The sequence below is a fragment of the Bubalus bubalis genome, chromosome 23 (assembly GCF_019923935.1).
Source record: "Bubalus bubalis isolate 160015118507 breed Murrah chromosome 23, NDDB_SH_1, whole genome shotgun sequence".
NCBI classification, from domain to species: Eukaryota; Metazoa; Chordata; class Mammalia; order Artiodactyla; family Bovidae; genus Bubalus; species Bubalus bubalis.
Genome location: NC_059179.1, coordinates 34,652,511 through 34,676,834, shown reverse-complemented (window position 1 = coordinate 34,676,834; position 24,324 = coordinate 34,652,511). Strand labels below are relative to the sequence as shown.

The following is a 24,324-nucleotide window of genomic DNA, read 5'->3' as shown; positions in this document are numbered from 1 at the left end:
GGATCCAGAAAGCACGTTGAAATGAGGAAGGGAGACAATTTCGCAACAAGGGGAGGGGTGGGAGAGAAATCCAAGCAACAGAGGGTTGGCGTGATGGTGACGAGAACTTCCAGGAGGACAGCTCAGGTCCCAAAGGCAAGCAGTCTAGACAGGAGCTGGCAAAAAGGCCAGGGCTGCCTATAATTATGACAAAAGTTGATTAAGTACATAAAGTACTCTTGGACAGAATTTTTACCAGTGCAGAGGACTGGAGATCATTACTGAAAGTATACAGAACCCAAGTAACAAAAAAAAAAAGGCTGCGAAAGTATTTATAGTGACTACATGGCTAGGCTGTGAACCGCTCTTATGCAACCCTAGTATCGTAACACAGAATACTTATCTAACCAAAAATTAGGACACATTTCTACCGGGAAGAAAACAGAGGGAAACTGAAGATCCAACTATCATATAAAATAAACAGAAAATTAAATACTTTTAAAAACTGTAAGTCTCATGTTTTAAATGCTCACTGTTCTGGGTAACAGAAAGAATCTTACTTGTATATCTGGCACAACACGCATCTCCAATTTTCGGTGTATAGGACGATCGGCTTTTCTGAGCATTGCAATATTCTAACAATTCGGCTGTCAATACGCTCAGTTTTTCCTGATCTTCTAAAATATATATTAAAAAAAAACAATGTTCTGTGAAGACACTTTCAGTGCCAATATTTATAAAAGTATATAAAAAGGAAGATCAAATCTAAACTCCAAAGATCCTGTATATTTTTAATTTTTTAATATTTTAAACATTAATATTTAAAATATTTTAATTTTTACTATTTTAAAACATTTCTGTTTTAAAAATAGATAAAACCACTAGTGGGTACACTGTGGGGAAGGGATGCAGTACTGGGAGGGGGCAAGAAGGAAGCCACCGGTGGGCTAATTTGTTGACGAGGGTGGCTAGCCCCGTGTGCTCGTTCTGCAAAAGCTTATGATATCAGGCTACAGCTTTACAACTGTTCCGTGAACTTGTCAGTGTGTTATAGGTAAGAAAATGAAACAAAGTACTTCCAATTCATCACACCGTATGTAGCTGCCAGGATGGAATAAGCCTGACCCCATGCTTCCTACTATACAGTTTAAAGACGATTGTTCCTAATACAGAGAATAAATTTAATACAGAGAATAAATTTAAGAGCACTTATTGGTATCGCCACAATTCTTGGTTTGATCACTTCAAAAAAAAAATTTTATTTTTAAGTATCTGCAAATTATTCTGAATAGCCAGAATAATTTGCAGATTATAACTCAGCTTCTGAACTACAAGGATAAACTCAAATACACTGACAAGATAACTGAATTGTAATCTTTCATGAAACAAAAAAGGAAAATTAAAGTCAACATTTATATGCTACTCTTCTTCACAATTAGAGGCACTGTAAAACAGTTCTCTAAGTTCCTAAGACTCAGTAACATTGTGATTAAAGAGTGATTTCAAAGTACTCTTTCAACATATCTAAAACAGAATTAAGTTCAAATTCTCTCAACGCTCGTAGAAGGTTAGGTTAGTAAGTATAATTCCATACAGACAGTACCTACTTTTAAACAAGAAATTATACAGTAATCAAGGACACTACCTTGTTATAAAAAGCTGCAGATGATCAAGACCAGGCAGAGTAGAGACAGAATGCAGGGCATGTTCACATCTGTTTTTAAAATCAGATTTTCCTTACATATTACTATGATCAATTAAAACACTGAGTGGAAAAGAAATCATCAATTCTTCTCCGGGTCACTTCCTAAGGAGTTCAGTTAAGTTTATTCTACAATTAACAACAGACTAGCATAAATATGTCTCAAACTTTCTTACCTGCTATTTCATTTGGTAGAGCATAAAACAAGTTTGCATTTGTGATTTCTAAAATGCATGCTTGTACAGTTTTATTAGCTGGCAATTCTATTGTACTCCACTGATCAGCTGAAGAGATGGCTGAAAATACACGAAATACAGTCCTCTCATGAAACAGATAAACTTCAGTATTCAACACTCCCAAAGTCCCAAAATGAAAATCTGTATTTTCCAAAAGACTTTGTTTAATATTAGGCACTCTAGTGTGCATTACAAAAAAGCTCAACCTATATAACAAGAATCCTTAAACTATGACACTCATATAGACTATTTTTATTTCTATAGTACATTTAATTCTTAAAATTTACTCAAACTTTAAGGGATACATAGCTGTATGATGTACGTGTTTACCTGACAAGTAACTACATTAAAAATGAGTATAGTGTTCAATAAAACCCTATTTCAATAAACATTCAGTTCAGTTCAGTTGCGTCCAATTCTTTGTAACCCAATGTACTGCAGCACACCAGGCCTCCCTGTCCATCACCAACTCCCAGATTTACTCAAACTCCATGAGTTTACTCATGTCCATTGAGTGGGTGATGCCATCTAACGATCTCATCCTCTGTTGTCCCCTTCTCCTGCCGCCTTCAATCTTTCCCAGCATCACGGTCTTTTCAAACATGTCAGTTCTTCACATCAGGTGGTGAAAGTATTGGAGTTTCAACTTCAACATCAGTCCTTCCAATGAAATTCAGGACTGATTTCCTTTAGGATGGACTCGTTGGATCTCCTTGCAATCCAAGGGACTCTCAAGAGTCTTCTCCAACACCACAGTTTAAAAGCATCAATTCTTTAGCTCTCAGCTTTCTTTATAGTCTGACTCTCACATCCATACATGACCACTGGAAAAACCATAGCCTTGACTAGACGGACCTTTGTTGGCAAAGTAAGGTCTCTGCTTTTTAATACGCTGTCTAGGTTGGTCATAACTTTCCTTCCAAGGAGTAAGCGTCTTTTAATTTCATGGCTGCAGTCACCATCTGCAGTGATTTGGGAGCCCCTAAAGATAAAGTCTGTCACTGTTTCCATTGTTTCCCCATCCATTTGCCATGAAGAGATAGGACCAGATGCCATGATCTTAGTTTTCTGAATGTTGAGCTTGAAGCCAACTTTTTCACTCTGCTCTTTCACTTTCATCAAGAGGCTTTTTAGTTCCTCTCCACTTTCTGCCATAAGGGTGGTGTCATCTGCATATCTGAGGTTATTGATATTTCTCCTGGCAATCTTGATTCCAGCTTGTGCTTCCTCCAGCCCAGCGTTTCTCATGATGTACTCTGCATATAAGTTAAATAAGCAGGGTGATAATATACAGCCTTGACATACTCCTTTTCCTATTTGGAACCAGTCTGTTGTTCCATGTCCAGTTCTAACTGTTGCTTCTTGACCTGCATACAGATTTCTCAAGAGGCAAGTCAGGTGGTCTGGTATTCCCATCTCTTTCAGAATGTTCTAGTTTGTGGTGATCCACACAGTAAAAAGCTTTGCCATAGTCAATAAAGTAGAAATAGATGTTTTTCTGGAACTCTCTTGCGTTTTCAATAATCCAACAGATGTTGGTAATTTGATCTCTGGTTCCTCTGCCTTTTCTAAAACCAGCTTGTACATCTGGAAGTTCACAGTTCACATAATGTTGAAGCCTCGCTTGGAGAATTTTGACCATTACTTTGCTAGTATGTGAGATGAGTGCAATTGTGCGGTAGTTTGAACATTCTTTGGCATTGCCTTGCTTTGGGATTGAATTTGGCAATAAAGAGTTCATGATCCGAGCCACAGTCAGCTCCCGGGTCAAGGAGAGATAAGAAGGCCTTCCTCAGTGATCAAGGCAAAGAAATAGAGGGAAACAATAGAATGGGAAAGACTAGAGAGCTCTTCAAGAAAATTAGAGATACCAAGGGAACATTTCATGCAAAGATGGGCTCGATAAAGGACAGAAATGGCATGAACTAAACAGAAGCAGAAGATACTAAGAGGAGGTGGCAAGAATACACAGAAGAACTGTACAAAAAAGGTCTTCACAACCCAGATAATCACGATGGTGTGATCACTCACCTGAGCCAGACATTCTGGAATGTGAAGTCCAGTGGGCCTTAGAAGCATCACTACAAACAAAGCTAGTGGAAGAGATAGAATTCCAGTTGAGTTATTTCAAATCCTAAAAGATGACGCTGTCAAAGTGCTACACTCAATATGCCAGCAAATTTGGAAAACTCAGCAGTGGCCACAGGACTGGAAAAGGTCAGTTTTCATTCCAATCCCAAAGCAAGGCAATGCCAAAGAATGTTCAAACTACCGCACAATTGCACTCATCTCACATACTAGCAAAGTAATGGTCAAAATTCTCCAAGCGAGGCTTCAACATTATGTGAACTGTGAACTTCCAGATGTACAAGCTGGTTTTAGAAAAGGCAGAGGAACCAGAGATCAAATTACCAACATCTGTTGGATTATTGAAAACGCAAGAGAGTTCCAGAAAAACATCTATTTCTACTTTATTGACTATGGCAAAGCTTTTTACTGTGTGGATCACCACAAACTAGAACATTCTGAAAGAGATGGGAATACCAGACCACCTGACTTGCCTCTTGAGAAATCTGTATGCAGGTCAAGAAGCAACAGTTAGAACTGGACATGGAACAACAGACTGGTTCCAAATAGGAAAAGGAGTATGTCAAGGCTGTATATTATCACCCTGCTTATTTAACTTATATGCAGAGTACATCATGAGAAACGCTGGGCTGGAGGAAGCACAAGCTGGAATCAAGATTGCCAGGAGAAATATCAATAACCTCAGATATGCAGATGACACCACCCTTATGGCAGAAAGTGGAGAGGAACTAAAAAGCCTCTTGATGAAAGTGAAAGAGCAGAGTGAAAAAGTTGGCTTCAAGCTCAACATTCAGAAAACTAAGATCATGGCATCTGGTCCTATCTCTTCATGGCAAATGGATGGGGAAACAATGGAAACAGTGACAGACTTTATCTTTAGGGGCTCCCAAATCACTGCAGATGGTGACTGCAGCCATGAAATTAAAAGACGCTTACTCCTTGGAAGGAAAGTTATGACCAACCTAGACAGCGTATTAAAAAGCAGAGACCTTACTTTGCCAACAAAGGTCCGTCTAGTCAAGGCTATGGTTTTTCCAGTGGTCATGTATGGATGTGAGAGTCGGACTATAAAGAAACCTGAGCACCAAAGAATTGATGCTTTTAAACTGTGGTGTTGGAGAAAACTCTTGAGAGTCCCTTGGATAGCAAGGAGATCAGTCCTGGGTGTTCATTGGAAGGACTGATGTTGAAGTGGAAACTCCAATACTCTGGCCACCTGATGTGAAGAGCTGACTCATTTGAAAAGACCCTGATGCTGGGAAAGATTGAAGACAGGAGGAGAAGGGGACGACAGAGGATGAGATGGTTGGATGGCACCACCAACTCGATGGACATGGGTTTGGGTGGACTCCAGGAGTTGGTGATGGACAGGGAGGCCTGGTGTACTGTGGTTCATGGGGTCGCAAAGAGTCGGACACGACTGAGTGACTGAACTGAACTGAGTGCAGCACTTTCACAGCATCATCTTTTAGAATCTGAAATAGCTCTACTGGAATTCCATCACGTCCACTAGCTTTGTTCATAGTGATGCTTCCTAAGGCCCACTTGACTTCACACTCCAGGATGTCTGGCTCTAGGTGAGTGATAACACCATCGTAGTTATCTGGGTCATGAAGATTTTTTCTGTATAGCTCTTCTGTGTATTCTTGCCACCTCTTCTTAATATCGTCTGCTTCTGTTAGTCCATACCATTTCTGTCCTTTATTGTGCCCATCTTTGCATGAAATGTTCCCTTGCTGCTAAGTCACTTCAGTTGTGTCCGACTCTGTGCGACCCCATAGACGGCAGCCCACCAGGCTCCCCGGTCCCTGGGATTCTCCAGGCAAGAACACTGGAGTGGGTTGCCATTTCCTTCTCCAATGGATGAAAGTGAAAAGTGAAAGTGAAGTCATTCAGTCGTGTCTGACTCTTAGCGACCCCATGGACTGCAGCCTACCATGCTCCTCTGCCCAGGGTATTTTCCAGGCAAGAGTACTGGAGTGGGGTGCCATTGCCTTCTCTGAAATGTTCCCTTGGTATCTCTTAATTCTTGAAGAGAGCTCTAGTCTTTCCCATTCTATTGTTTTCCTCTATTTCTTTGCACTGATCATGGAGAAAGGCTTTCTTATCTCTCCTTGCTATTCTTTGGAACTCTGCATTCAAATGGGTATTTCTTTCCTTTTCTCCTTTGCTTTTCGCTTCTCTTCTTTTCACAGCTATTTGTAAGGCCTCCTCAGTTAGCCATTGTGGTTTTTTGCATTTCTTTTTCTTGGGGATGGTCTTGATCCCTGTCTCCTATACAATGTCACGAACCTCAGTCCATGGTTCATTAGGTACTCTATCTATCAAATCTAATCCCTTGAATCTATTTCTCACATCCACTGTATAGTGATTTAGGTCATACCTGAATGGTCTAGTGGTTTTCCCTACTTTCTTCAATTTAAGTCTGAATTTGGCAGTAAGGAGTTCATGATCTGAGTCACAGTCAGTTCCTGATCTTGTTTTTGCTGCCTGTATAGAGCTTCTCCATCTTTATCTGCAAAGAATATAATCAATCTGATTTCTGTATTGACCATCTGGTGATGTCCACGTGTAGAGTCTTCTCTTGTGTTGTCAGAAGAGGGTGTTTGCTATGACCAGTGCGTTCTCTTGGCAAAACTCTGTTAGACTTTGTCCTGTTTCATTCTGTACTCCAAGGCCAAATTTGTCTGTTACTCCAGGTGTTTCTTGACTTCCTACTTTTGCATTCCAGTCCTCTATAATGAAAAGGACATCTTTCTTGGGTGTTAGTTCTAGAAGGTCTTATAGGTCCTCATAGAACCATTCAGCTTCTTCAGCATTACTGGTCGGGGCATAGAGTTGGATTACCATGATATTAAAAGAATAAACATTAAACTGATTACTGTGGTATTGAATTCAATAAACATTAAACTGATTTTAATTACCTATTACTAATCTACTTCCACAAATGGTATTTCTACAGGAAAATCCGGTCACTTGAAATAGCACAATTTTCATAGCCTATAGAGGCAAAGGAGAACACAAATTTAAATAACAGTTTAAAAATGTTACCTTGAAGCCCCGGGGTATCAATCTGAAGGTCATGCGTATCAACAGGTCTGGTTTTCGCTAAGTCTGTATGTGGTGAACCAGCTTTTAAAACCAGATGTTCATCAATCAGAATATCGCTAATGATTCTGGGATAAGAAGTGGAAAGGTCAGTGAGTTCAATCCCCACTCCGTTTTCAGTGATTTCAACCACTTGGGCTTGGAGTTTTATCCTGGCAACACACGTCTGAAATCTTGCTATGGCTTCTTTACTCCAGTGTTTGTTTCTAGGCTGTATACCTGACAAATAAGAACAGCATTAACAAGAACTCTGTGCCCCAAAGCTACATTTTTTGCCTCAATAACATCCAGCACTCCTCTTGCCAAGTTTACCATTCAGGTCAGTGATTTTGAATATCTTTTCTCAATAGTCAGTTATACATCTACATACTCTGTGCCTGTGTTGCAGATAATGCATCTGCAAATACACTACTGGGGTTTTAGGAGACTCAGGGTCTGTCATGACTTTCCTCACTAACTTATCTTCACCTGACATTTTTCCCAATAGGCAAAAACAGAATTACTGTTTCTAGAAGCCATCATTCTTATATACACAATCATGAGTATCAATTATTCTGATTTAAAAAAAAACATACTTTCACATAATTTTCCAATGATAATTTTAAAATGCCATCTTAGATTTGAAACCAAAAATTATTTTTCTAGGATAACTCTGACTTACACCCTAATTTTCCTAACAGTGATTCTCAAATGTGGCTGTGCATCTAGATTACCTAGAGGGCTGGTGAACACAGATTTGGGGGCCCCGCCCTAGAGTTTCCAGTTGAGTAGCAGGTCTTGGGTGGGGACTGTGAATCTGCGTTTTTAACAAGTTCTCATACTGATACTACTCACTGGTTGTAGGGTGGGAGGAGATCACACTTTAAGAAGCACTGACATAAAACACGGTAATTGAAAATAAAATCCAAATCATACTCAGTGTAAAATAAGTAAAAAGAAACCAGATAGGTGAAAGGAAAAATAAAAAGCATCTAATGCTTCCATTCATGACTATTAACATTTTTGTATGCGACCTTCCATAATCTTTACGTGCATATGGAAATACTCACATGCATATACACTCATAATTCTTTTACAAAGAAATTTTATAATAGTAAAAACTTATAAAAATAATATAAACTTATAAAAATTGTATAATATAAAAAATTACTATGTTAGGCACTATTCAGTGCTTTATACTTTATTTCTCTTTTATTCTTAATGTCTTTTTGAGGGAAGTACAATAATTCTCCAGATGAGCAAAAGGAAGCCCATAGTTTAACCAGCTTACCTAAGATCTCACAGCGAGCAGGCAGCAGAGGTGGTTCTAATCTGTTCTCTTAACCATAATACTACCCTGCATCTCTTTTATAACTGGCTTCCTTCGCTTAATTCATGAACTACTCTTCATGTCAACAACACATATTAACATTTTAATGACTGTGTAATAAGAGCAAACATTTAATGGTACTTTCTGAGTGCCAGACCCTGGTCTCAACATTCACTCAATAATCCTCACAACATCCTTATGAAAGAGGCAACACCACTACCCACTATGGGCTTCCCTGGCGGCTCAGATGGTAAAGCATCTGCCTGCAATGCAGGAGACCCGGGTTCAATCCCTGGGTTGGGAAGATCCCCTGGAGAAGGGAATGGCAACCTACTCCTGTATTCTTGCCTGGAGAATTCCATGGACAGAGGAGCCTGGCAGGCTACACTTCATGGGGTCACAAAGAAGTGGACGTGACTGAGTAACTAACACTTTCACTACCCACTATATGGATCCTCATTTAACCGAGACTCTATTTCTGGCTATTTAGGTTGTTTAGCCACTATCAACAGTTGTGTAATAAATTTCCGTGTAGGTGAACTTGGTGAACTCATAAGACTGTTTTGGGGGGATGAATTATTAGAAGCAAAACTGCTAAGACAAAAGGCTAAAATACTTGAAGCTCTTTGAAACAAAATAGCTTACACAAAATATTAAAATTAGAGATATATTAACACTGAGAAGTTTGTGTAATCTAAGTATTAGAAGACAATTGAGAAAATTTCTCATTTTGCATCATACCTACTAACCAGCACTGTATCCCTTGAAATGGAAGTTTTAGAAACTTGGATGGGATCATTTGAAGTTCATCTGCAGTAACTTCTTCAATGTTTCCATAATCCACAAAATGGACTTTAAAGTTCCCATTTGGTAAGATTTCCTTGACCAAAGCCCGATACCAATTACTGTCACCTAGATTTAACACAAAGTTTGCAACATGGAGTATTTCCCTTCTATTGAGATTTGAAATTTTTATTTTGAAAAAGACCATCCTTTGTCTAAAGTAGCTAATAAATTTGTTTTTTTTCCAGATGTTACCTTTAGCTTATAATTCAGAAATCTCAAAATTCATTCTTAGAATTATCTCCAGTTTTTATAGCATCACACTTCTACATCTACTATAATGATTTCATTCATAACCTAATCAGTAAGCAGAATATTAAGAAAAGACTTAATAAACTTGTACATATTTGTCAAACTGGAGGACGTAATTGTCTTACTGCTAATTGAGACTGTTTTACCTGTTACTTGGTAAATAATATAAAAAATAAACAGAAAAACATGCAATAAAATTAAGGGATTTCATCAAATATATTTTCAGGATAAACATGCAAAGGGTAACCAGAAGAAACAATGACTCTGCAGTGAACAGGTCTCCCTTTCATTACTATCAGAAATTCTGCAAAGAAAAGCATTTGACAAAGTTAAGTAAGAAAAGTATCATTTGGAGTCTCTTGTTGCAAAGAGAGAAGGGAGAAAACATAAGATCTTAAGCATTCATTTAATTTTGATTATGAAAAATATCTGCCTAAACAACAGGAAGAGAATACACACTAAAAATGAGGTTTGAATGTCAAGAAAAAAAAGATTCTAATACAGTCAAGATTGTGCCAACTGCAACTTACCTACAAAGAAAGCACAACAAGGTTGCCCTATTTCTGCCTTAAAATCAGTAGGCAACTTCTGCTGGCAATATTCTGCTAGTAAGTTGTTCAAATCACTGAGTTCCTTTAGGGCTGAAAGCACAACACACATACGGCATTTAACATTTTTAAAACATGCTGAGTAGCAGACTTTCCTTTAAAGCTGGAAAGTGTTTTGATCCTAAAAATCCAGATACATCTCCAGACAATTATAAAGCACACCAAATGCCTTTCCCTTTTCCTGTAAGAACTTGGGCAAGTCAGTCATTATTTAGTTAACAGTTAATATTCTCGGTAAACCCCATACCAACAATTCACAGGGCACGGAGCCACGATGACGGCATCATTGTCAATATGCTAGAGAATGGGCCTCTGCGTGTATACCAGAAAACAGCGGACAAGCCTGCACAGAAAGGAAGTTACATACAAGCTGTCCTGAAGGGGCATATATGAACTGCCACTAAATGGGGGGTGCAGACAGTGTCTGCTAAGGCAATTCAGAGAGGTGGGCTGTGTGCACTAAAGGTCTCACAGAGAAATCTCAAAGGAGAGGGCTACAAAAGGAGAGGGCATTCCAGAAAAAGCAATGGCTCCGAGGCAAAGGACCAAATGAAGCAGCCAAAAACACTTGGTGGGAGCAGTCTGGCAGAGAAGAGTGGACAGGTGAGCCACTGAAGAAAAGCGCCAGAGATGTGCTTAGAAAGACACAGGCCGTGGAGAACTTTAAAAGCCATCTTAACGCTATACAAAGGAAACGGAAAATATCCTTTAAACATGTGGCAAAGGCACATTCACAGAAATGGAAATTAAACTGCATCGAGTTAGAACTGTCACCTTTCAGATCAGTTGAAATAAGAAAATTTAAGGACACAGTGTTGGAAATGGTGTGGGAGAGGGCACTTGCATACACTGCGGAGCGAAGTGGCCCGTCTGACCTCAAGGGCACGCTCCTCAGAGCCCAAGCACACACATCACTCTTATCTGTGCACTTCTCTATGTGTATGTTATACTTAAATGAAGTCAACAATTCAGTTTTTTCAAAAATAAATTTAGGAGACATTCTGTGAAACCTAAATTGGTTTAAAAAGACACACTATTGAAAACAGAAATCATGGCTTACAACAGAATTAAAGGCAACCAAGTATAACCAGGGGGCTTCCCTGGTAGTTCAGATGGTAAAGAATCTGCCTGCAGTGAAGGAGATCCAGGTTCGATCCCTGGGTCGGGAAGATACCCTGGAGAAGGGAATGGCAACTCACTCCAGGATTATTGTAAATCTTTCTTGGAAATACAAATACGCACTTGGCCCTTACTGAAGAGGGAACAGTATCATCACCCAATCACAAACTTCTCTTTATTTATTATCTATGACAATGTAACATAAATAGGTAAGAGTCAACTTACCATTATCCCCTTTAAGGACATGGCAGTAAAATTCTCCAGGACTATCAATCACACAGACCACAACATCCACTGTTTGATCAACAGCAAGTTCAACCCATGTCCACTCCAGTGGATTGACTTTTGTTTCTATACCCAAGGGAACTGTGAAAATAAACGGATATTTTGCTAAATAAATGGCCAGAGTGGTGGGTCTAAGGCAGGAAGAACCTGCTCTCGAAGAACAGAACTTCCAATGACTTTCTTAGTGACTTTACAGGCAAGTCAGTTAATCTCAGAATTAACCATTACTATCTCACTGAATTTCAAATTTCAAATTCACATTTCTTTATTTTTATTTTTATTTTTATTTTATTTTTTTTAATTTTATTTTATTTTTAAACTTAACATAACTGTATTAGATTTGCCAAATATCAAAATGAATCCGCCACAGGTATACTCAAATTCACATTTCTGATCAATCTTCAGCTGCCAGTGACCCAAACACACACCCTGGATGAATGGTTGATTTAAAAAGACAAAAGGTACTCAACGTCCGTTCTTTTAAAAAATATGAGAACCCATACATTCACAGAGCCATCTGAACTCCAACATGGACATTACGTGGTGGACAATTTACTTACCACTGGCTTCCTTCACGTCACTGGGCTTACCTGTCACAAGCCCCTTGTCCTCCACGGCAAAGCCTGCGTTGAGGAGCACTTTGGTGACACTGATGTGGGGTGTCACAGATCGATCTGTAAGTTCCACCAGGGAACTGCTTTCCAACTTGTCCACCACATTCACTGTGATCATTTTGTTCTGTACAATTTTCTTCATCAGACAAACAGCTTCTGGAGTCCAAATTCCTAATGATGGCTTTACTCCTAACAAAGAATTTTTGAAAGAATGTTCAAATACTTCTTATCGCAACCATCTAGAAATTTAGCTCCTAATTTCCACAAAGTTAACCGTAAGGAACCTATGACAAACACTGGAACCAGAAAGTCCATTGGAGAAGGATTTTCTAGACATGAAAATGAAAGCAAAATTACAAAGTCTGTAAAAAGCTTCTATATTTCTATGTAAACAAACCATTATAAATCCATGGATATGAAATGTCCAAAGAAGCAAACCTAGAAAGTAGATTAGTGGTTGCCTGGGAAGCTAGGATTAACTACAAATAGGCATAAGAGATCTCAGTGGGGTGATGGAAATGTTACAAAACTGGGTTATGGAGATGATGGTGCAACTCGATAAATTTACTAAAAATCACTGAATTACACACCTAAAACAGTGACTTTTATGGTATATAAATTATAGCTCAATAAGGTTAAGAAAATCATAAACAAAAGTGTAAGACAATCCAGGAAGAAACCCGGTCACTAACACTGATGTAGGAAACATCTGTAGTATTTACTGAAAGGGCACTAACAGAATCAACAACCCTAGCGTTATGCACAGTCATTTCATAAAACTAAGAGTCAAGTAAGTTACGAGCAAACCTCTCATCTCACTTGTCATCAAACAGACTAAAATGTTTTCGTTTATCAAAATTGGCCAATTTGAAATAACAGAGAAGTATCTATTTGGCGCTCTGATGAGTGGAGGAACTGACTCCCTCCCACGTTTCTGGCAGGTGTGTAAAGCAGGTCCACCTTTTCCAGAGAACTATCAAAGCAGGTACACAGACACGCAAAGCAGCAGACCTCCCACACCTCCATTCCCCCCAAGGAGGCATTTTGCAATATAACTATATTTTACAACCTATCCCAAGGAAATGATCTTTCTAAAAAATTAATTTTTAAACTGAGGTATATTTGATTCACAGTACTGTATTAGTTTCAGGTGTACAACACAGTAATTGAGTATTTTTATACTCCACTCAAAGTTATTATAAAATATTGGCTATATTCTCTGTCCTGTACTATATATCCAGACAGCTTATTTAATTTATACCTGAAAGCCTGTATCTCTTCCTAACAAAATGATCTTGGATAGGTTGTGAAATGTAGTTAAGAGAACAATGCTAGTAGCAAAACCTTGGAAATATCCTTCCGATAAGCGGATACTGGTTAAATTATGGTACTCTGAATCAAAGTTGTAGAAGCCAATCTTTTAAGTTGCAAAGAAGCTCCTGCTCCTAGAGGGACACATTACACATACGGCAATTTCTAAGCACGCGATCATTTATGTTCTTATTGTTTTTACAAGCAGTGAAAATAAAAGTCGCTCAGTCGTGTCCAACTCTTTACCACGCTACAGACTGTAGCCCACCAGCCTCCTCTGTCCGTGGAATTCTTCAGGCAAGAATAGTGGAGTGGGTTGCCATTTCCTTTCCAGAGAAATCTTCCTGACCCAGGGATCGAACCCAAGTTTCCCACATTACAGGCAGATTCTTTACCGCCTGAGATCCCTGGGTCAAGAAGATCCCCAGAGAAGGAAATGGCAACCCACTCCAGTATTCTTAGCCGAAAACTTCCATGAACAGTAGAATTTAAAAGCAGGTTTCCCCCTAATACACGCAACTGACAGACTGCTGTGGTTATATTAAAAGGCAAGATCTATAAATAAGGAAAGAATAATCAATTTCATAAACACAGGTATATTCAATTTTATTTTATTATAGATAGCAAGGGCTTCCCTGGTGGCTCAGATGGTCAAGAATCCACCTGCAATGTGGGAGACCTGGGTTCAGTCCCTGGGTTGGGAAGATCCCCTGGAGGAGGGCATGGCAACCCACTGCAATATTCTTGCCTGGAGAATCCCCATGGACAGAGGAGCCTGGTGGCCTACAGTCCACCAGGTCGCAAAGAGTCAAGACACAACTGAGCGACTAAGCACAGCACAGATAGCAAAAGAGTCACCTGTATTTCCCAACCGTTATTATTAAGGATTATTTTTGCATTAAGGTAAGTTGTATCTAAACATATTCCTTGATCACTAGTCTAATTTCAATTCCAATGCTCCTACTTTAGGTTTCAGTATTTTAAGAATATAAGAACCATAAAAATTACATACCTGCCAGCACACACTTTATAGCTTGCATTGGCAATTCCAGCAACTTGGGAGTTATGGGGCAAAGTCTTGTCAAGCTAAGGATCTCAAAGTTTCCATAGTCTACATATCCGACCAGTACAGATTCCTCAGAAGCATAAGCCAGAACAGAGGCACGGTACCACTGGTCATCCTCTGAAAAGAGAAAAGACTCATTGGAAATGTTTTTCTAATGTAGATATAAACAAAAACCTTCCCTCCTCAATTTAGATGGTCATTTAGACTCTCTTTTCATGTAACATCAAGCTTTACTGAACAATGTATGCTTATTCAACACTGCTACTTTTGCCTATCAGAAGCTTTCAACCCCAACATGTTGCTTTTATGCAGCCCTTACTAGGCCACTCAAGTTGCATGCTGCTGTCATTATTTACTTCCATGCTTTGTTTCCCTGGGAGACAGTTAACTCCATTAGGATTGGGAAGATGTCCTGGTCATGTGAGTGACTCCATGAAGTCTCGATCAACTGCAGAACACCTGACTGCATGAGTCAACCAGACTCATCTCCCAAGCCACAGATTTACTGCAGGCCTACTTGGATCTGCCCTTTCGGGAGGGTCACTGGACTGCCCTTCAGCAGATGACTGAACCCGGTCATCACAGGGTCATCATCTGAGGAGCTACAGAGGCTGGGCCTCCAGACCCTCTTCTTGGTCCAAAGAAAGCTGGCCAAGACATGACCCTGGGCGGTTCCACATTCCCAAATGACATAAACAAGTACCTGTATCAGTCTCCTGAACTAAAGAGTTGATAAGATAAAAACCTCCTGCACCACCACACCCTCAAAGCCTGTTCACAGGCTTCCTCCCTCATACACTTTGATTCTGCTTAATTGGATATATTTTAAAATATAATTGGTGCAGGACAAACTTCAAATGCAGCCATCTAATGCAAACCCAAGATTCTGTTTCATTTGTTGGTTCAGTTCAGTTTCGTCGCTCTAGTCATGTCTGACTCTTTGCAACCCCATGGACTGAAGCACGCCAGGCTTCCCTGTCCATCACCAATTCGCAGAGCTTGCTCAAACTTATCGAGTCGGTGATACCATCCAACCATCTCATCCTCTGTCATCCCTTTGTCCTCCTGCCCTCAATCTTTTATTTGTTGGCACCTAACTCTAAGGAGAAAATTTGCCAACACTCCCTTCTCCTTACCGGAGAACTGAGCACAGCAGATGTCACCAATGGTGGGATAGAAATCCGAGCGCGGAGGGACCTGGCTGCAGTACTCGCCCAGCGACCTCTGAAGCTCAGCAAGCTTACCTGGAGACAAAGACCACATCTCAAACCACAGAAATGCAAGTCTACATGTTGCCTGCACATCTGCAGGTGGAGTCTATTGACAGATGGGTTATGTTATTACATTGACAGCACCAATCAAGATTTACTTACGCCCACTTTGTAGCTGTTGACAAAAGAAGTCTTCTGGAGTCTGAACATGGGCAACCACGCCACAAAACTCATCACCTACATTCAGAGTCAACACTTTGGGGATGAGGTCACTTCTGTCCACAACAATTTTATTTTCAGCCATCATTTTTCTGACATCTTTAAGATCACCTTATCAGAAAACAGAGAGGTAAGCCATTCTGGTTTCCTTAATCCCATTCCCTGGTTTTTTCAGACCTTCCTGTGCTCTTTCACACTTCTAGGCCTCACTACATGCTGGTCCTTTTTCCAGAACATACTCCCAGATCTCCCAACAACTTGAGTCTTTCCTGCTCAGTATGACGTCACTGCAAAAGGCTTTCCTCCAAATCTGGGTCAGGTGCCCTTCCCAGGGCCCCCAGTACACACCTGTGCTTCTGCTACCAGTCACTTGACAACCTCTTCCCTCTGGGCCTTCCCTGGTGGCTCAGACGGTAGAGCGTTTTGCTTACAACGCGGGAGACCTGGGTTCGATCCCTGGGTCGGGAAGATACTCTGGAGAAGGGAATGGAAACCCACTCTAGTACTCTTGCCTGGAAAATCCCATGGATGGAGGAGCCTGGTAGGCTACAGTCCTTGGGGTCGCAAAGAGTCGGACACGACTGAGCGACTTCAATTCCACTGCCTTCCCTCTGGGCCTGCATTGCCCACGGGTATTCTGCTGGGCGGCTCTTGTTCCTTCCCCTGGACCCCTTGGTAGCATCTGTTGCTGCTGACGACTCCTGCTCAGAAGACTGACTCTTCTGTTATTCTGGCAACATTCTCCACGTTCTCTTTGCACCTCTCCCATCACAGCTTCTCCCTTGGTATTGTAAGCCCAGGTTCATCTCCCTCACTTTACCCTCTCCCTAAGACACCACCATCATTTACGGTTCCAACCATGACTACTTTTAGACCATGTGTGTGTGTGTGTGTGTGTTAGTAGCTCAGTTGTGTCCGACTCTTTGTGACCCCACGGACTGTAGCCCACCAGGCTTCTCTGTCCATGGAATTCTCCAGGCAAGAATACTGGAGTGGATTGCCATTCCCTTCTCCAGAGTGACTTCCCAACCCAGGAATCAAACTCTGGTTTCCTGCATGGCAGGCAGATTCTTTACCGCTGGAGCTCAGGGAAGTCGTTTTCATCTCCAGATGGCAAAAAACTACTGACAGCTTTTTAGCAAGCCTGTCACACCAAGATTTCTGTTTCAGGTATTTCATATAGGCAGTACTATAAGAGTACAAACAGGAGACGAGAGATAAATTGGAAGGCTGTTGCAATGATCCATGAATGATAAAGACTCCTGAACCAGAAAAATGGTAGAAGAAAAAAGAAAGATTCTTAAAAAAGAAAGGGAAAATAAAGAAACATACAAATGCTATTTAGGAAGATGGAGAAGGCAATGGCACCCCACTCCAGTACTCTTGCCTGGAAAATCCCATAGGCAGAGGAGCCTGGTGGGCTGCAGTCCATGGGGTCGCTAAGAGTCGGGCACGACTGAGCGACTTCACTTTCACTTTTCACTTTCATCCATTGGAGAAGGAAATGGCAACCCACTCCAGTGTTCTTGCCTGGAGAATCCCAGGGACGGGGGAGCCTGGTGGGCTGCTGTTTATGGGGTCGCACAGAGTCGGACACGACTGAAGTGACTGACTTAGCAGCAGCATTTAGGAAAAAGAAGAACTAATAAAGATCTAGCAACCAATTATACAGGATTAGAGATGGTAGCTGAGAGATAAAGTAGATTTAAGAAGGACTGGTTTCTCTGTGACTGGATGTATCCCATCACAGCATTGTTAATCTGGCAATCATCTCTGAAAGAATGAGAAATAGAAAATAAAGTGCATCTACATCTAAAGTAATTGGATAAAGAACAAAAAAAAAAAAGAGAAAGCAGACTACAAAAAGCAATACATAAGGCTAGGCAAAGAGAAAATAAAATGCCAACAGCAAAACTTCTTGGTTTTCTTGTTAAATGAAAACTACACAATTAAATAAGTGGAAAATTTAAGAAGAAATACCACCCTACCAGAAGAGAATGTTGCAGCCCTATTTATTATTGCCAGAATGTGAAGGAAGGAGGAAAAACAAATCAAACTATGGAAATGTTAGCTAAAAATCCCTCAACTCAAAGTGTTGTGATGTTTAGTATTTCATAATCTCTGGTAATTATAAAATGGAGAATCAGCTGATAGGAGCGGGAAGGAAAACAAGCCCGGAAAACTTGATTAGAAATAAGGAAATAATGTACTACTAAATTCAAAAGTATCGTTTTTCTTCTATAAAGTTTACAGAATGGTAATAATTTCCATTAAATCTGACAGTGCCTTTTTCATTTAGTAGAGAATATATTTGGAGAAGGCAATGGCACCCCACTCCAGTACTCTTGCCTGGAAAATCCCATGGACAAGAGCCTGGTAGGCTGCTGTCTATGGGGTCACACAGAGTCGGACACGACTGAAGTGACTTAGTACTAGTAGTAGAGAATATGTTCTTCAATAACTAAAATCACTATACCGCTCAGTACTAATATCCATACTCACTTGAATCTGTACTTTGCTTCTTAGAATTCTGTCCCTTAGGTTTCAAACCATATCCCATTTCTATGAGCACATGGTCTAAGAATTTTCCTAAAAGTGATTCAGAAAACATATTTCCATTGAGATGTACCAAGTATTAGAGAAAGAGAACAAATACAAACCAAATGCATCATAATCACATGATTTAAAGATTATAAGTATTCACACACTGGCCTACTTTTTTTTACTGGTTCAGCTTCTATGTGAAAAACATAGTTTATTAATGCTCAGCTTCAAAAACTGAGGCAAAAACCCCATCATTACTTGACAAAAAACTTAATAAAAATATTTCACTTAAAAATTGTGACTAACAAGAAAGATTTGGCTACCACCTTACTGGCATGCTTAATCACTGTTTACAAGAAAAAATAAATTTAAGACATAAGACTACTTCATCTCAGATTTAAAGTATGGTTGAGAAATATCAACAGTATCCAAAAGCTCAAGTCGTAACATGAAACATACACAGCAAAGAAACAAAACATACAGATTTTATACTTAATTTCACAAAAGGGTGAACTGAATTTTCTACCAAGTAATCAACCAACGATGGGTCTCAAACAGTAGAAGAGTAATAATACCTTGGAAATCAAGAGGCAATTAAAAGCTCATAAAGGGAATATAAGAAGTCACTTTTAAAATATGTACAGAGCCATAAAGGAAGAACAGGATCTCAAACTGCTTCCATTTCTACAACTCTAATTCTTGTTGTTGTTCTTTAGTTGCTAAGTCATGGTGGACTCTTTGTGACCCTATGGACTATAGCCCGCCAGGCTCCTCTGTCCATGGGATTTTCTGGGCAAGAATACTGGAGTGGGTTGCCATTTCCTTCTCCAGGAGATCTTCCCTAACCCAGCAGAGGAGCCCAGTGGGCTACGGTCCACGGGGTCGCAGAAGAGTCAGGTATGACTTAGCGATTAAACGACAACAATGTTAACCAAATCCAGTTCCGTGAAGTTCTGTGAAAAAGCACTGATGGTGAGGATGGACAAATTCAGAGAGAAATTCCTGAATTTTCCCAGTAAATGAGTGGAAGTTAGGAATAAATATTACAGTAGCTGTATAGAAAAGATAATATAGTTTTCCAATACTAAGTCTAGATCTAGCTCTTAATATACTCAATTCTATAAACTCATGCTTTGTCTCTGACAAACTGCCAACCGCAACAGCAGAGCCAAGGCCGTATCGTCCATCACAATCTCAATGACTCCAGGCTAGGGCTTACTTGGTCTCACTTCATGTTTCTATTTCTTTTCTGTGTAACATTAAGGGGTCCACTTAAAAAGAAAGAGTCAGATCTTACCTGAACTTGTCATCATAACATCCACAGCAAAGGTAACGCCTTCTTCCTCTTTTACAATGTCCACTATTTTTAAAGAGCAGTACTGCTCCATTAACAGCGATTTAATAGTTTTGATACAATCACTGCTCCAATTCCCCTCTGCCGGGATAACACTGGCCACAAAGCATCTTATGGCCTGAAAGATTTTATACTAGAGATTAGTATTTGAAAATGACTTTTTTCTAATTATGTAAAGATTTTTTTAAGAACGATGTATTTCATGCTGAAGATTTATCAAAAATCTTCAAGGACAAACCTGATAATTTTATGAATAACTATTTGTCCCTCTTGATATTCTATCCACAACATCTTACCTTTTGGGACTTGAAGCTTGAGAAATCCATGAAAAGATAGTAATTATCCCTCAATTACACATAAATTCCAGTCGCTTTCAAATAATGTAATAAATATAAAAATGACTGCTTCTAAAAAGCAGACTGATAAAATGTCTCTAAAAATGCCAAGTTTCTCACCTGTGGCAGTACTTTAAGTAAGGCCTAATAAAGTGGAGCCAAGAAAGTCCATTAGTATTTCTCTACATAGTAAAAGAGATACCAATTGATACTTTTTCATAATAACCATGACAAAACAACATGCAAATACTGTGTCCATCAAAACATTAAAAACAGCTTCTTTGGGGCACTAGTAGGAATTTAGAAAGTAAAAGAAACTCACACAAGGAGGAAACAAGTCAATTTTCCTGTTTAGTTGGCGAATTCTGTTTATTGGGATTACTTCTTCATTTCCATAATCAATATATAAGACTTGTGCCACCTTCTGCAGCAGATCAACGTCTTGAATTATTACTCTGTTCCAGGTCTGAAAGTGAAATATGACAGCATTCTGCTTCAAAACAGCATTTCACAACCTTAGGTTTAAAAACTCTCAATCTATAGAACTTGCTAAGGAAAGGTTACTGTTCTGTTCTGAGATGCTCCATTAACAAGTTAACTTCCTAAGAATCTGGCTCAGAATTCCCCAAATTTGTCCATTTTCGATGCTTTAGTATGCACAATCCCCAGGCTATTCTAGCCCAGCAGACTTGGCTATACAAAACAAACACAAGCTCTAGGACTCTTACCCACCCAGCAATTGAGGAGCCTACGTGTAGAGTTGGAGAGGCCTGGGGCATGAAGGAAGTAAGCGAACAGACCTGGACTCCAGACTGAGGAACAAAAACAGCATCATGACCAGAATCTCACCCCAAGCCATCTAATGCATCATTAAGAGCTCTGGTGAGGAGCTGATAGAACCATGACAAAACAACATTAAAAACAGCTTCTTTGGGACACTAGTAGGAATTCAGAAAGTAAAAGAAACACACACAAGGAGGAAACAAGTCAATTTTCCTGTTTAGTTGGTGAATTAAAAGATCTTATTTAATAATTCATTTCATTAGGGGTTACCTGATCAACAGTGTACTTGGCAACACAAATCTCCCCCTTCACAGGAACATGATCTTCTTCATGTGCCTTATTTGCGTAAGTTTCCTTTAAGCTCGCAGACAGTTGGTTCATGCATTCTAAAACTTCTGAAGAATATAACTGCACATAGAAGTCACCTGGGTGTTTGAATTCAGTAACTGTACCCTTTCAAAGACAAAAAAAGTTGTAGTAATTTGCTGAGAAATACAGCAAATGTTAATTCTATAAAGCTTTGTGCTAAGTCACTTCAGTCGTGTCCGACTCTGTGCGACCCCACAGACGGCAGCCCACCAGGCTCCCCGGTCCCTGGGATTCTCCAGGCAAGAACACTGGAGTGGGTTGCCATTTCCTTCTCCAATGCATTAAAGTGAAAAGTGAAAGTGAAGTCACTCAGTCGTGTCCGACTCTTAGTGACCCCATGGACTGCAGCCCACCAGGCTCCTCCGTCCATGGGATTTTCCAGGCAAGAGTACTGGAGTGGGGTGCCATTGCCTTCTCCATATAAAGCTTTGTAACAAGATACAAAAAGTGTTATAAGTAGTTTCTGCAATTTGTATCAATTTCAGTACTACTTTGGAGCTCTCTTATAAATTCAAATTAAACACGGGAAACAAGGAAAAAAATTTGTAGTGCTTTGGAGCTCTGTCTGTGGAAATTAAACAGCAAATACCTTTATTTCCATGGTCTTCCTGAGTTGTAGGCTTCTCAAATCAGAAAACATTATTTTATCAGCACAAATAGCTCTTTCTTTAGTAACTCTGAGAGGACAGTCACTCTGGTTTGGGGAAAAAAAACAAAACACAACACATAAGTGAGTTACTTTACAAGCACCCTTTTAAATACCATGTCAGGTATTTGCTAGAATCAAGGTCAAAACAGCTCAGGTTTGAATAAAAGCATAGAAAAATAACTCATCTTCAAGAGTCATTAAAACAAAGTGTCCCCAGGCAGAGTACACAGCACGGGGACCACCCAAGAATCAGGCCATGATGGTGATAAGGATGTTGAGCTTATTTTAAAAAGGGGAGGGAGGGGAAAGCTGAGGAGGCAGTGTTTTAAGTTTTCCCTTGTTAAGGTTTTTATAGGGATGTGTTTTATTTTTGAAAGTAGAAGCGAGGACCACCTAGAGAAGACTACAATTTACCTATAAAATATGAGCTGGATTCAGTGATACTTTTCAGATTACAAATGGTTTACTTCACATAGTTACCTAAATGGAAGAAAGGTATTAACAGGAAAAAAATGTTCCTTTAGATAACAGGGCCCTATCAGAATTCAGTACACAAAGCTAGAGAGCCGTGCACACAGGGACTAAAAAAAGAAAGGACTCTCAGTCGTCCGCCTACAGTCAGACACAGCATCTCAAGTCCTTTTTAGAAAGAAAAAAAAAAAAAAAAAAAAAACAGCTGGGCATAAACAATTCTTGTAGACCCCCGAAGATCACTAGGGTATACAGATTTATTTAACAGGAAAAAAAAAAAAACCCCAAAAACAGAACACTGGTGAAATGGAGAAATAAGTCATAAATATTTTATTTAGCTTCAGTCCTCTTATTTTGAAATAATGGGCATCATTAAAAATTTGCTCTTAGGGCAAAGAAAGAGTATACATATATCATACCTCATCTTTCACTTCCATGTTCTTTGTTTCAAAAGGTGATTTATAATCTTCAGGTTTGTGGAAACTGAAATAAAGCAACCAATTAGAAAACATATGGCGCAGAACCAATTAATGGTAACATAATTGTGGTAGGGGCCACAGCTGTGTTACATTCTCCACAAAACCCAGAAAGAGCAAAGCAGCTTCTTGCAGAGAGAATCACAGTAGTAACGAGGTAATACAACCCAGGCTGGCTCTGCAATGGTCTGCTCTGTGCACAGGTGTGCTTTTGCCAAAAGCCACCTAATGAAAAGGGAGACAGGCCCATTCTCCAAGCCTCAGTGTTCCTAACTGCAAAATGGGAATAATCCCTACGTTTCCTAAAACAGAGTTCTGAGGATCAAAAATTATACAGCTGTTCACTTTGGATTTGTACATTCTATATTATACTTCAGTAAAAAAAGTAAAAAGGAGCAACATTTACATACTTATGCCTGTTTACCTGATTTGATCCTATACTACAAACCGCCCCCACCCATATTTTAAAATATCCTCTAATGAAATTTTTAAAACTCACACTTACTTTTGCTGGACAGGTTTGCACACAATTTTGTGGGCTGCCCAGTCCCTTCTCTGGCATATGTTGGAGCAGTAGTACGTCTGCTTGCACTGTGAGCACCTCAGCGACCCTATAGAAGACAGCCCGTGACACCACCAGTGTGTTATTGCAAACATCTGTCACCAAGAGCAAGACAGACTTAAAGACCAGACATATCAAATGCCACTCTATTAATCATATCAAGGAGACTATGTGAAGAGGATCATGCTGTTTATGATTCCAGGTTAAAGCTGAACTTTTAAAGCTCTCCAACTGCAGAAAAAGGGGAGTGCCGATATGAAAACCAGGAGGACGACAGACTGGAAACACCACTGACTTTCCTCAAGTAGAACCCAGAACGCATGCTGGAAAAGGAGCAATCAAAGGGGACAGAAAGTCTGGGGTGGTGGAATCAGACAGCGCACAGAGTCTCACGAGGTTCACCTTGTGCTGTTAAGAAAGCACAGAACAAAAACCAACGGGACAACCACACCTAGAAAAACCCAGGAAGTTTCTGAAATGAAGTTGAAAGAAAAAATGCTATTGGTATCCAGACAGAGGAAAACAAGTTATCTAAAAAACAAAACAAAACCCACAAAATTAGGCTGACCTCGAATGCCTCCGCTCTAAAAGAAACAGGAAAAAAGGAGCGAATATCCAGACAGTAAGCACAAGAAAACTGCTTGAGATCACTGATCATGAGGGGAAATGAAAATTAAAACCACAGAGAGGTACCACCATACGCACCCAAGACAAGAGCTAAAATTAAAAGGACTGGAAACACCAAATGTTGACAAACGATGTGGAGCAATCAGAACTCAACAACAGAGGGAATGCAAAATGGGACAGCTCTTTGGAAAATGGTCTTTTTTC

General features: G+C 39.8%; 1 protein-coding gene across 4 annotated transcripts in view; it reads right to left on the bottom strand.

Annotated features, from left to right (window-relative positions):
* Positions 1-24,324, bottom strand: part of TDRD1 (tudor domain containing 1) — a 56,125-nt gene that overhangs the window by 10,418 nt on the left and 21,383 nt on the right. For all 4 annotated transcript variants that reach the window (XM_044935007.1, XM_025273980.2, XM_044935006.1 and 1 more), the window contains 17 exons: positions 23,437-23,542; positions 22,875-22,938; positions 21,925-22,029; positions 21,237-21,419; positions 20,506-20,649; positions 19,792-19,966; positions 18,453-18,539; positions 15,894-16,061; positions 15,657-15,764; positions 14,467-14,637; positions 12,120-12,332; positions 11,470-11,610; positions 10,048-10,158; positions 9,164-9,334; positions 7,057-7,332; positions 1,858-1,977; positions 540-656 (listed from right to left, as the gene is read on the bottom strand). In XM_044935007.1, coding sequence (XP_044790942.1) covers positions 540-656; positions 1,858-1,977; positions 7,057-7,332; positions 9,164-9,334; positions 10,048-10,158; positions 11,470-11,610; positions 12,120-12,332; positions 14,467-14,637; positions 15,657-15,764; positions 15,894-16,061; positions 18,453-18,539; positions 19,792-19,966; positions 20,506-20,649; positions 21,237-21,419; positions 21,925-22,029; positions 22,875-22,938; positions 23,437-23,542 — 2,460 coding nt within the window. The remainder of the gene's footprint in view (positions 1-539; positions 657-1,857; positions 1,978-7,056; positions 7,333-9,163; positions 9,335-10,047; positions 10,159-11,469; positions 11,611-12,119; positions 12,333-14,466; positions 14,638-15,656; positions 15,765-15,893; positions 16,062-18,452; positions 18,540-19,791; positions 19,967-20,505; positions 20,650-21,236; positions 21,420-21,924; positions 22,030-22,874; positions 22,939-23,436; positions 23,543-24,324) is intronic.